This window comes from Protopterus annectens, chromosome 12.part0 (genome assembly GCF_019279795.1).
Source record: "Protopterus annectens isolate FY-2018-M chromosome 12.part0, PAN1.0, whole genome shotgun sequence".
NCBI classification, from domain to species: Eukaryota; Metazoa; Chordata; order Ceratodontiformes; family Protopteridae; genus Protopterus; species Protopterus annectens.
The window spans coordinates 1,386,850,563-1,386,863,454 of NC_056746.1; the positions used below are offsets into that span (position 1 = coordinate 1,386,850,563).

At 43.9% G+C, this 12,892-nt stretch overlaps 1 protein-coding gene across 1 annotated transcript in view; it reads left to right on the forward strand.

Annotated features, from left to right (window-relative positions):
- The window catches only part of TBC1D20 (TBC1 domain family member 20), a gene marked incomplete at its 3' end in the record, with an annotated part of 536,871 nt that overhangs the window by 32,217 nt on the left and 491,762 nt on the right, over positions 1-12,892 (forward strand). The window contains 1 exon segment of the mRNA XM_044090446.1: positions 2,115-2,195. Coding sequence (XP_043946381.1) covers positions 2,115-2,195 — 81 coding nt within the window.

The following is a 12,892-nucleotide window of genomic DNA, read 5'->3' on the forward strand; positions in this document are numbered from 1 at the left end:
CCTTTTTAGAATGCAGAAATAACCTTGTAAGTGATTGTAAAGGTAATGGTGGCTTGTTGTAGGGGCAGTTCAAGAATTTGCGTTGGGCCCATGGCCAGCACAGTGACAAAGTGGGTTCTGTATCTTATCGAAACCTTAATCCATCAAACGTCTCATCTACCAGTTTTCATCAAAATGTGAATTCGTCAAACAGACGTTCAATTCAACTTTTTCCCCACAGTAAGTAACCAGTGGGCCAACCTAACAACTGCATCAAAAACAGAAAAATTTAAAACCCACTTTGGTGGGAAGGCTGCACCCCCCACACCCACCCTGACTAAATATACCAACTGAGATTGCACTACAGTGGGGAAAAGGGGAAATTCCTGATGATGGCCCAATGGTTACTTACTATGGGAAAAAGGTCGATGGAACACCCCAGTTTCAATGAAAACTGATAGATGAAGAGGTGTTTTGGATGGACGTTGTGATATGATTTAGACCTGGCAAAGTGTGTCAGGGTGGTTCTTGGATGAAATTGACTGCTAGTCTTTGGTCATTATTCTGGCTTTGTGGACAAGTGATTTTTTGTTAAGGGAGTTAGACTGCTTTGCCTTGGCTTCTCTCTCTGTCTCTCTCTGTTTCTCTCAATCTTGATATGCATTGCTGTGACAATTGTGTTTGACAGTTGACTGAAGTACACTCTGTTAGGTCAGCCCACCATCCCACACTTGCCTATCTGTGGATGAAGATTATGTACACTCTCTTTTTATTGCTCCTAAACAGTCATTTGCCTGGCATTACAAGACTAGTGTGCATTTGTAGGAAGTAAGTTGGAATACTTTACTGTGGCTGCTGTGTGTATTCTATGGAACAAACTTTACTGTGGGCCTTTAACTTTTGTGTCACAATCGGATGTCTTAAGTGTACTTGGGGAATGGTGGGAGTGTCTCTGGATGAAGATCATTTTCCTTTTTGTCATATGCTCCATTTAAATTGTCATTAACCTGGATTTGCAGTACAATGTATTTGTGTGAATCTAGTTGGGAAGGTTTGCCATGGCTACTGTGTGCATGAAACTTGAAATACATTACTGTGGCCATTATTATTTTACCACATTTAAGCACATGAGATGTGCATGCACAACAGCTTGGCTATAATTTATTGCTATGGGGCTCTGGATGAAAATAACTGACCCTGTAGTGATCAAAATAGTCATCTGTTCAGTTTTACAGGATTAGTTTAAATTTGCATAAAGAAAAATGGATTACTTTTATAATAAAAATGGCCGCAGATATGTGGGGGGTTACACAGTCGGTGGCTGTAATTGATGAGTAAGAATATTGGTGGAGTATGACAGCAGTTTGAGTGGTCTTTTATGCTTGAAATGTTCCAAAATGTTTTGTTTTACTATTTGATGAAAAATTTTAAAGTTCAAATTTAAACGCTCCTAAATAAAGTTTGCTGTATTTAACAATTGTCTACTAAATGGTCAGATATTTAAAACAGTCTGATAGACAAGTATGCTATTGAAACTGGTAGGAAGGTGAATCCAAAAGAGCACATACGTTTATGCAGGTTACATATTGAAAGACTGAAAGTGATGAAGTGCGAACGCTCACATGAGCGAAAATGCTGTAAATCTTTTTTTTAACGCAGCACAGTGAAGATCGGAATATTTGCCCTCTCTTCACTGTAGTGCGATCTCTGAGTTGGAATATATATTTAGCGAGGGGTGTGGGGGCTCAGCCTCCTCATTATAACGTTTTTGATTTGCGGCATTTTGGCTCATCTGAGCGTTCGCACTTTGTAACTTTCGGTCTTTCAATATAGACCAGTTTGTGCATGGTCCTGTGTGTCTGTGTATATACACACCATGACTTGAATACTGCCTGGTGCCTGACATACACTTATTCTTCCACTGGGAGGAGGATGCTTTAAGGAAGTGTTATGTTGGAGGAATAGTGTTCACATCTCAAGTTGGATGTCACAGAAAGAAAATTAGTTCTTTCCAAAATTAAATTTTAACTTTCTATATGTTTGGGATGTGAAAGTAGTTTGTGAGCTTTGAGTTAGCTTTGCTTTTAAGATGGTACTTCTGAGATGTTTGAGTTTTTTTTGTCTTTTATTAACAGGGAAGGAACTACGAGAAAATAACAAAGATTATCAGCAAGTCCTTTTGGATGTGCGCCGGTCTCTGCGTAGATTCCCACCTGGTAAGCTCATTGTTTCAGTCTGCGGATCTGTTTAGTTTACTAATTTTCATTTGTTCTCTGCACCCTCAGTTGTGTAGTACTTTTTGCTTTGAGTTGCTTTTTGCTCTCTAAAATTAAGTGGCTACAATCCATTGACTGTTTTCTGTGCATTTCATGGTGTTGGGCACACTGCTTTCTGTTCTGAGCAACTCCCTTGATTTAACAGGGGAATAGATTTGGGTATCTATCTGCTGTGGATGGCTACCAAGGAGTCCACAGTGTTACATAAGGAAGGTGTTGCAGGTTACAGTATACTACCATGAAGCTGTGCATAGGTGGCTGTCCATTCAGCCACATTTCAGGTTTCATCATTTCGGGTTTCATGCTGTGTTCAGTTTAGTAATGTTTAAGTCCATGCATTTAATTTGCTTATGTTAGTAGTGACTATGCTTGTTTGCTAGCATTCAGAGCCAGCACACCATCATGTGTTCTGTGACTGGTGTGGAGTAGTGTGAAATACTTCACCCTCTTCCCATTTTGCAGCTGCTTGGAGTTCATTACAAAAAGTGTGCTCTTCATACTGCTTCATTTTTCTTTCTTCAGTCTTAAACTGCTGATGAAAAGGGATAGTAGATATCTTAAGAGCAAATGTGGTAACGAGTATGCTACATATTGCCATTGTTCCATGCTCACATCCCCAAACTGCTGTGTGCCTGCTTCATTCAGGTTGCAGGGTGCTCAATCCCCAAACCGCTGTGTGCCTGCTTCATTCAGGTTGCAGGGTGCTCAATCCCCAAACCGCTGTGTGCCTGCTTCATTCAGGTTGCAGGGTGCTCACATCCCCAAACTGCTGTGTGCCTGCTTCATTCAGGTTGCAGGGTGCTCAATCCCCAAACCGCTGTGTGCCTGCTTCATTCAGGTTGCAGGGTGCTCACATCCCCAAACTGCTGTGTGCCTGCTTCATTCAGGTTGCTGGGTGAGATGCCGGACTGGTTCCCTGCTGCCATCTGCAGAGATGTTTTGGAGCCCACAGAGTGACATTATTGGCAGGCGGTAAGTACTTACAGAAGCTAGCAAATGGTAAATGGCATCTGATTTCTTCATATTCATCCATATGTAGGATTGCTTCCTTACAAATATTTGCCATATGAATCTTCTGTATGGGCTTTTGGCTCTTTTTGCATGCGTAGAATGTCAGTAAATCTGGTGTTAATGTTAATCCTACTTTGAGCCATTTGGTGTAGTAGCACAAAGTGAAAGCATGGCTTATGTCATGCAGAAGTGACATGCAGGCTCTTGAGTACATTGAAAATCATCCAGCTGTATCATTAGTCATGTGTCCAACATTGTTGAAGGATTTGTTCCTTGTAATTGTTTGTTTTCTTGTAGCTTACTGTTCAGCAGTACCCAGTCCTTCTCTTCTGCTTTGTTTACAACGTTTTCCATTTTCTTTAAGTCCTTCAGCCAGCCCAGAGACTCTTCTCAGAAGGTAGTGGTAGCAGTCTGAAAACTGGTTAGTCAGATCATTGTGTTTTGTTTACCAGAATGCATTGGGGCCAGAGGTTTTAAGTAACATTTACAGCTTCTTCTCCATAACTAGCAATCTGTATCCTCTCTCAGCTTGTTGAACAAAAGGAACTGCCTTGCATTCCTAGACTGTGTGTGGAAAAAGAAACCAAAAAACTGACTGAGGTTGAGAAATCCACTGATTGTGCAATACTTTTTTTTTAATATGGTCCATGATCTGTTTTCCTGTTGTCTGGCATTGTGTGCTACCCACTTAATCATACCAGTGATATGTGGGTGGACTGGGATTCATGTCTTGGATGGGACTCTTCCAGAATCGTAACTTTCATGCTTGAAGCGCACATCATAGGCTGACTTCCAAATGGCATTTTGATGTGGGAGTTGTACCAAACCCTACATTTGGGATGAGTGAGGCAGTGTCAGCATTCACTTCCATCCTTATCTGGCTTGCTGTTTCAGTGCCCAGCCCACTAGCTAAACATGGTCATCTGGGGGATAGTTTGGAACACATCTACACCACTGAGTTGGCCCCAGGTTTGGGGGAAGTTCCCTTTGCCATCCCAGAGTTGTACGCAATGTGAATATTCCACTTTTCAGAAGTGGCAGAAAATGGTATAGAGGCAAGGTTTGGTAAATTTTCATTACTGTTTGAAGTAAGTCTTGTATTTCACACGGTGATACCAGGAAAGTGTTGCTGTATTTGTATGCTCACTTACACATTTTATTTAATTGAGACTAGTTGTTTTTTGAACTCTGGTACCTTTTTTTAAATAAATGCTATTTGTTGTACTTTGAAGTGTTGTGCTATCTCTTAGTACAAGTATCTGTGTAGGTGCTGGTACAACTGCCTTGCATAAAGCTAGGTCATCTTCTGTAGTGGTAGAAGTTGATGGTATTGCGGAAGGCTTTTGTTTGGTGACAAAAATAGATGTCATAGAAACACCTAGGAAAAGCTTTGTTTCCTGATAATTTGGCTCTCTCTTGCCTGCGCTTTACACAGTACTTCAGACCAGTCACTACTAGGAATCAAAGTTCAGAAGCGATTATGTCCTGGGAGATGTACTGTGCTGTATTTGTGGAATGATAATTTTTGTGAGCCCTTCTGAGGGTTCTTACTCTGCCAGGCATCTCCCTGGGTTTGGAGGATGGTTACCAGCCTCTGAGGAGGCATTACCCAAAATGCAGAGGACTTAAATCAGTATCTGTTGGTAACTTGGATGCTTCTAAAGAAGAGAGCACTACACAGTGATTTGGGAGGGAAGAGCAGAGGGGCATAATTACATCTCCACAGCTGTAATGTTTTTCTGACATAAATGAGCTATTCAAAACCTAGATCAGCATTGAAGACTAAGGACGCTACAGATAAGCTTCACAAATGTCATAACTCCAGGAAGGTAGTAATAGACCCCAAAGGAGAAGTCCTCCCTACTGAGATTCACTAATTAAAAGGCTATAACTAGAAGTGAGGGTGATAGGTGGTATGATGTATGCCTGGTATGGCAGCCAAGATGGGTGAAGTCTGAGGATTTTAAGATCTTGCATTATCTTTACAGAGCAGTTATCTGACTGGGAAGGAAGTCTGAAGTTTAGGATAATTTGGAGGGGTGTTTATCCAGCTTTACTTGTACATGGGGTAAAACCCCAACTGTTGGGCCCCAAGTTCAACTAGCAGCTTGAGTGCCTGTTAGAGTTGGCATGGGAGAGCACAGTAATCTACTTAAACCTGCTAGTCTGTCCAGGGGGGATTGGGCACATGCTATTTGGTAGAATTTGCTGGTGGAGACTGGGGAATCTCATGGAAGTGCTTTCTGTTCGGAGGGGGACAGGGCCATAATTGCATTGTACACTTAAGACAATTAACATCATTTGCATGCCTGGTGTATGGCACTTTTGGATACTATGGGCATGTGCAGGTGCCTGACTGGGCTAAACAGAGAACCCCATTGTGGTAGCATGAATGATTGTTCCCTTGATCATCTGTCATTCACTGGGTTGTATGGAACCAATTTGATAGCACACAACTTTTTGCTTTTTGTCTGCTGTCTTATCATTAACCCACAACTAACCCACACATTCCCCATCACTGAACTGACGTTCGACCAGGAAGTGCCATCATTCAGACAGCCATCAGAAATGGCTTCCAAGTTTTTTTTTTTTTTTTTTAATGTTCTGTCGCTTTGTGCATACCTGGCTAAGCACTTGAAATGTTATATAGAATGAGTCCTTCCTCAGTTACGCAAGAGCTTTGCCAGGAAGCACACCTGCATTCATCTCTGAAGTATGGGAACAGTTTTCCTTAGTCTTTACCAGGGAAATTGCACTTTCCTATGTGCTCATCAAGCACCCACAATCTACCTCCCCCCCCCCCCAGAAAGGTTGCCATGCTCCTTCACTCCTCTCCATCCCAGCCTGGGTGGTCCTGTGCTGGGCCAACTAATCAAACCTTGTCCACTGGATCACAGTCTGGACCCATTTGTATTGGAGACTGGTGAAAGTGCAGAACTTGGTCTGCAGGCAGTAGGTGGGGGGTGGGAGAATTTGGAGGGGGTTGTGCAAGTAACATACTGTAACATTCTTAGGAGTGCTTTGTATATCTGGTGTGATGGGCTGTATCCTTTCTCTGAGAACCTGAGTTCTGGATCACAAGAAGTTCTTATCCCACGTTATAAATTGTGGTGACCTTATCGTTTTAAGAATAAGCAGGCTAGGAGGCAGTTCACAGGAGAGCAGAAAACATTTGTGGTCTGTCGCCAGCCATATGAGGGGACTGTTTGTGTGTATTTTTGAAAAGACGGAGGGGGTCACAAATGGATTAAGAGATGTAGAAAGAAAAGTAATATTTTGAGAATAAGAATAAAGTGATGTCTCAGAGGGGATGATGAGGAAACATAGTTTCACAAATGGTGTTTTGAACGGTCTTAAGACATTATAGGGTCAAATACAATGACAAAAAAGTTCAAGAATGCATGAGGCATGCATAATGTCTGAGAACTGGTTGAAGAGGAGGGAACGTGCTATAAATATTAGCTGGACAAAGGAGAGTTGTGCAGTCCGAATCAGCATCGAAACCTGTTTCACTTTTTCAGCTGCCCTCTCTGCAACATCCCATTAGTGGTTTGCAGTGTTTTGAGTAGCTTTGTTTCACACTCATTGTAATGCATTTACTTACACACCAAGAAAATTATCTTTTAAAGGTTGTACTGATACCTGTTTTGCTTAATTTCTCAGTGGTCCCCATTCTTTTACACGCTGTCATGTAAACACTAAGATCCTTTAGTAAGGTTTACTTTCTAATGAAAGTGCAACAGAAAAGGCAGCCTCAGCATGCGAGGTTTGCTGCTTGTTACTGTTGTCACTACCTTGTGTACATTCATTCTGTTGGAGTAGGATTTATTACTGACTTTTAGCATGTGATTTTGCTTGACATGCCTTAACAGCAGACATCTCAGAGAATAAAGAGGTTACTGTATATGTGTGAACCAGCAAATTAGTTAGCTCAAAGGTTACTGTGAATGAGAAAACTGAAGATGATTAAAAAAAATGCTAGCAGTTTGAGTTTTTACAGTAACTCTGTTGCTTTCAGCATTTTGTATGATGCCATTTAGTATTATTTTGCAATGTTTTCGTTTTCAATTTGGAGAATGTCTGTTTTTATTTTTTGTTGGAGGACTGCATACTTGTTGCCACAGCTCTTAAGCATTATTTATTTATTTTATTCTGTGGACTATCTAGTCTCATGTGACTGTAATCCTACTCCATTTTGCCTGTTGTGGTTGCACAACTCTGATAGACCGTAGGGTTTCTCTCTTGGCATCTTTGTTCCAGTGTTTGTGTACTGCCTGCTACATACATGGTTTGAAAGTTTTATTTATCTCTTAAATTAAGTACTTAGGAGTGTGGCTTATAAAGGACGCTGTTATTTCAGCTAAGAATGTGTGAAAGAGACTAAACAAAACATGCTACAAAATTGAGAAACTGAAAGCTCTTGCATATAGATAAGGGTAGCAAGATGCAAGTAGTAAAAAGTGTTCTTAGTCTTGTCTACAGCTCAAGCATATTTTTGTCAAGCAGAGAAGTTGTGGACAGTAGTAAGAGTTGAAGGCTTTTATTTGAGAGGGGTAGAGGGCAAGGGCAAATGGGTAAGTTGATCACCTAGTAAAATGAGGGTACGATTACCTGATTTGAATGGATATTTTAGAACTACACAGTTAAAGCAGTTATACACAACGCAAGCAGAAAGCTGCAATTCAGAGTGGAAAGGGATGATGAAGTGGGGGTGGGGTTCAAGCAATAAGTAAAGGGTGGGTTTAGGATGCAAATCCTTAAGGAGAATAATCAGGAGTCATGCAGAATATTATGTTAAAGGAGCAAAAAGTATTCTAAGAACTAAACCAACACTGGAACGGAGAGAGGAATTTTTGCTAATAGGGATGACTGCAGTTGTGGTTACAGAGAACAGGCAAGAGAGGTTGATATTTACTGGGGGAAGCTGGCAAAGGAACCAAGGTATTGGGAACAATTAGAGAAGGAAAGATAATACAATGGAAAAGGGTCAAGAAGACGTTGGGGCTGTAAGCTAGAGATTGCCTTCCCCATCGGGGATCGATAGAGTATAAGGAAAGGTGAATCCTAATTGAAAGACCTGCACTGGTTGAATTTTTAGTTGAATCTAGAACAGAAGTTGCTGTTTAATAAATTGTAATTAGTGGAGAATATAAAATATTGGACAGTAACTGTAGGACTCCATCTTTGGAGGTCAGAAAAGATTGGAAAGAGATTAGATTAGATTCACAAAGAAACAGTGGAAGGACATACATTTTTTGCCTGGAATTGTTTGCATAGATATTTTTATACCCCAGTCAGATTCCAAAGAATTTTTCCTCAGATGCCAAATGTGGGTGTGTAATCACTTGCAACTATCATTGTCAATATGGTTTGCTTTCATTTTATATAAATGTAATTGTCTGCATCATAAGTGAAAACATATGCTGCCAGGTACCTCTTTCTTCCCCATTATACCAACTTTTTTTAACAAAACGTCTTAAATTATCAATGTAATTGGTTGATGGACTTTAAAAATTCCTTCCAGATTACTCTGTCAAGACGAGCAAGTGAGTGTAACTAAATATTTTTTTTTAGCTGGGATGCAGGATCTGGATTGCCTAGCTATAAGGCCTTCAAATTCAATTTTGATGGCTGCCAAGAAACCATTTACTAGAAAATAGAAACCAAAGTCTAAGCCAGTCATACTTAAGGTAGTGAATATTGCAACAGACCTAAAAGAACTGGAAGTGGGACTATTAGAAAATGGTAGCGGTGGGAGCAAACTACATGGAAAAGAATGGGAGCAAATTACATGGAAAAGAATGGGAACTGTGGGAACAATACATGCAGAATATTGTGGTTTAAGAGAAGGCAGGAACTGAACATTTTTTAATGTTGGATTGATTTATATTGTATAAGATTGTATATAATTTGTTACCCCTTCTTCCTCATTTGAGTTTTTGGTAATCTAGGTTTAAAAGAAGCTCCTGTTCATCCAGGCATCAGATGTTTTAAGTTTTTTTGTCCGAATCACATTAATTCTGTGCCTTACCTTTTGGGCAATCCACTTTCACAATTGCTCACACAGTGTCTTGCTTCTGTCGTAGTCCATTGCAGGCTATATTTTGCCCACATTTTTCTGTATTTAGATGACTTGCTTATCTTTGTAGAGTCATTTTCAAAGTTTCAGGAATATTTCACTTTGGTGTGAGATCTATGCTAGCTGGGATTCCAGAAGAACATTTAAAAGGCAATCTGAAGTAGTTAACTTCATTTGATCAGCAACCTGTGGGTTATGGATCCGACACGGATCCGAGCCGGCAGCATACCAAGCAAAAAGATCCCAGCTCAAAGATCCTCCCCCTTACCCATACTACACTGCAACCTCCTTCCAATCCTTAGATGTCGTTTGCCTTGGCTTTGCCAAGCATGGGATTCTTAGAGCTCCAGGCAAGTTTAGCAATTTTTTTCTTCAAACTTCTCTCTTAGGCTTCTTTACTTGTTGTGTGAATGTTTAATACCTTTCTACAGGTTTTCCTTCTACCTAGCCTTTATATCCCCCTTTACCTTTGGTAGTTTCTCATCCCTTTGTAGGCCCCTATTTTTCCCTGTTTCAGATGCGCTTGTGTGGCTGTGTGTGCTTTTGGTATGGCTGAAAGCCACAAAGTGACCTTTTCTAAATGCTCTGAGTGGCCATCAGCTGTCGCCAGTAGATGGTCACACTCATTGTGTGATTTGCTTGGGGATTACGCACCTTTCCTCAGGCTGCCAGATTTGTGTGGCCTTTAACCCTAAAGCCTTAAAGGATAGGAAGAGCAAGCTGATTCTGGCGGGTTTTCTACCCACGGAATCAGCTTCTCCTTCCCTCTCGGTAGCGACAGCCGCGGCTGCCCAGCCGACTGGTTCTCTTCCCCTGTCTGGGACTCACCCTCCCACCTTGTCTCAGGGAGAACAAGAGGCCAAGAAAGATAAGAGAGAGAGAGAGAGAGAGAGAGAAAAAGAGGGAGAAAAAAGACACAAGCGGCAGGCCAAATTTGGGCTCCTCCCACGAAGGTGGTCTGTTCTCCTCTGAGTGTCCAAGCCTTCCTCCCCATGGCTCCTTTCTCCACGTTTCTCCCTGGAGCCAGAGGAGGAGACCCGACCAGCCTCGGTTGTCATATCGGCAGCTTCCTCCAGGTCTACTCTAAGCATTTCGGAGGCAGATATGGGACCGGATGATGTGTCGATTTTTGCAAATTCTGCTGCAGATGGGAGTGCTGCTGCCTCCAACCCCTGGGGGGGGGGTGGAGTTCAGCTCCACTGTTCGCCCCGATAGCTCCTTCTCCGATCCACCACCGGATTTTGAAGTCTTTGGATCCGAGGAGCCTCGGAGCCAGGGGGTCGGCGCTGATGGTTGAATGCTACCTCGACGCCGGCCGTGCCCTCGAGCTTATCTGATCCGCTTTCGGATCTGAGCTCTCAGAGCCGAGAGCTGGGCGTCTTATCCAAAGGGGTGAGTGTCTTCGACTCCTTTGCGGTCGGAGCACACTGTCCTCTCAGGTCCGATCGCTTCTACTCCGGTGCCAATCCCCTCATAGGATCAGAGAGGCCGGTTCCCCTTTTGAGTGGTGGAGAATCTGGAGGATCGAGACCCTTCACTCTTTCCTCAGGGTCTGCCCCCGCTTCCTCGCAGCTCAATTTGGTCTCAATCATCCAGTCCTCTCAGGGACAGCCTGTGTCGTTGACACCCTAGCCAGTTCCCTTGGAGGAACATGAATCCGTGGGTGAGCCCCCCCGAGGAGGTCCCTTACAAACCACCTGTGCAAAAGGAGGCACTTGGACCCCCCCCCCCCGAGTCCTTCACTGGGGATACCGATTTGGAGGAAGGGGAGGTTCCCCCAAATCACCCCCAGACTATGTCTCCTTTGGAGATATTATGGAAATACTCCGCCAAGGGGGGGTCTGCCCAAAAACCCTTCTCTGACAGGTTGGTATTCCTGGAGGTGTTTGACACAGGCCCATCTACCTCTTGGGTACCGCCCGACCCTCTGGTCGACCTGATTACCACTAGGACGTGGAAGGAGCCTGACACTGTCGAGCCGATACCTAGAAGGCCCGATTTAAGGTTCAGTCCCCCCGCAGACAGAGCTTCGTGGAGCAAGGGTTCCCCGGTTGATGCCATGGTGGTGGCGGCGGCCACCAAAAAAGAACTTTATTGGGATAGTTCCTTGGTCCGTCCCCCTGACAAGGAGTCTCTGGCAATGGACTATTGGAAAGCGGACTTTTGCTTCAGCTACCTTTTCTATAAGGGTGCTGAATTATTTGGCCCATATAATCAGACTGCCGCGGGACCTGGTCAAGGAATACGCCAAGTCTCCCCCAGAATCCATGTTGGCCGAGGATAAACGGACTTTCTCTGTTCATATGGCCAGTCGGTGTCCAATACTTCTATGTAGCTACTTTTCCATGACATGGAAGGAGCCGCTAGAGCTATCTGGTCCGGTAGTTGCCTTAAGGCGTCATGCCTGGCTTCGACTTTGCGATTTCTCAGAACTCTTCAAGGCGTCCTTTGCGAATGCACCCTTTTCCACTTTGGAAAGACCATCCGTGAGACGCTGGTCCAGAGCAAGAAAGACGGGAAAACGTTGTCAGCTGTCGAATATGCTTCTCTACCCCTCAAAGTTCCTTTTCTAGGAACCAGCGAGGGCAGAAGATGTGGTTCCGGAACGCTCAGGACTCCTCCCCCAGATGCGGAAGGGGGCAAAGTGGATGCCGGCCCAGAGGCAGAGGGGGAACCGAAGAACTTTGAGTCACGGGAACCCTTTTCCGACTGACCACGCAACAGCCCTGAGGGGTTGCCTGACTGCTCCTCTCTGGAGGCAGTTGGGGGGCATTTTTCGAGGCACCTGGCTCAATGGGAGTCCATCACAACAGATCGCTGCGTGCTTCAGATAATATCCAGAGGCTATTCAATCCCCTTCATCAACAAGCCCCCTTACTCAAGATGCCTTCCAGATGTCCCACCCACTCAAAGGGAGGCCGCAGCTTTGGAAATAAAGCTGTTAGAGCCATCCAGCATGTGCCCCAGGTTCTTTTTTGCCAAAAAAGATGGGGGACTTGAGGCCGATTTCTCGACCTGTCAACAATGAACCTTTTCATTGCCAAAGAGAAATTCCGGATGGTCATGATTCAATCCATCCTACCCCTCTTGCAGGAGGGAGGACTGGATGTGCTCCATAGACCTCAAGGATGCGTACTACCCTATTCTCCTGGAAAGACGGTCCAGGAGGTTTCTCTGCTTTCGGCTCAGAGCCAGTCATTACCAGTTCAGGGTCCTACTCTTCGGTCTCACCACAGCCGCCAGGGTGTTCAAGGTCATGGCAGTTGTAGCGGCCCACCTGAGGCTCCAGGGCATACACGTCTTCCCGTACCTAGACGACTGGCTCCTCACCGCCCCCACCAGGCATCTACTTTCTCTAGCCAGGGATTTCTTCCTCCTGATGTCACCTCGGTTGGGGATGACCATAAATGTCAAGAAGTCCTTCCTTCCTCCAGCCTGTCCAAGTGTTAGACTTCATAGGGGCCAGGATAGATGCCCTCCAGACCAAGGCCTTCCTAACGTCAGACAGCCTTCACAGCATGAGCTAGCCCTCTTTCAATCCCCTGCT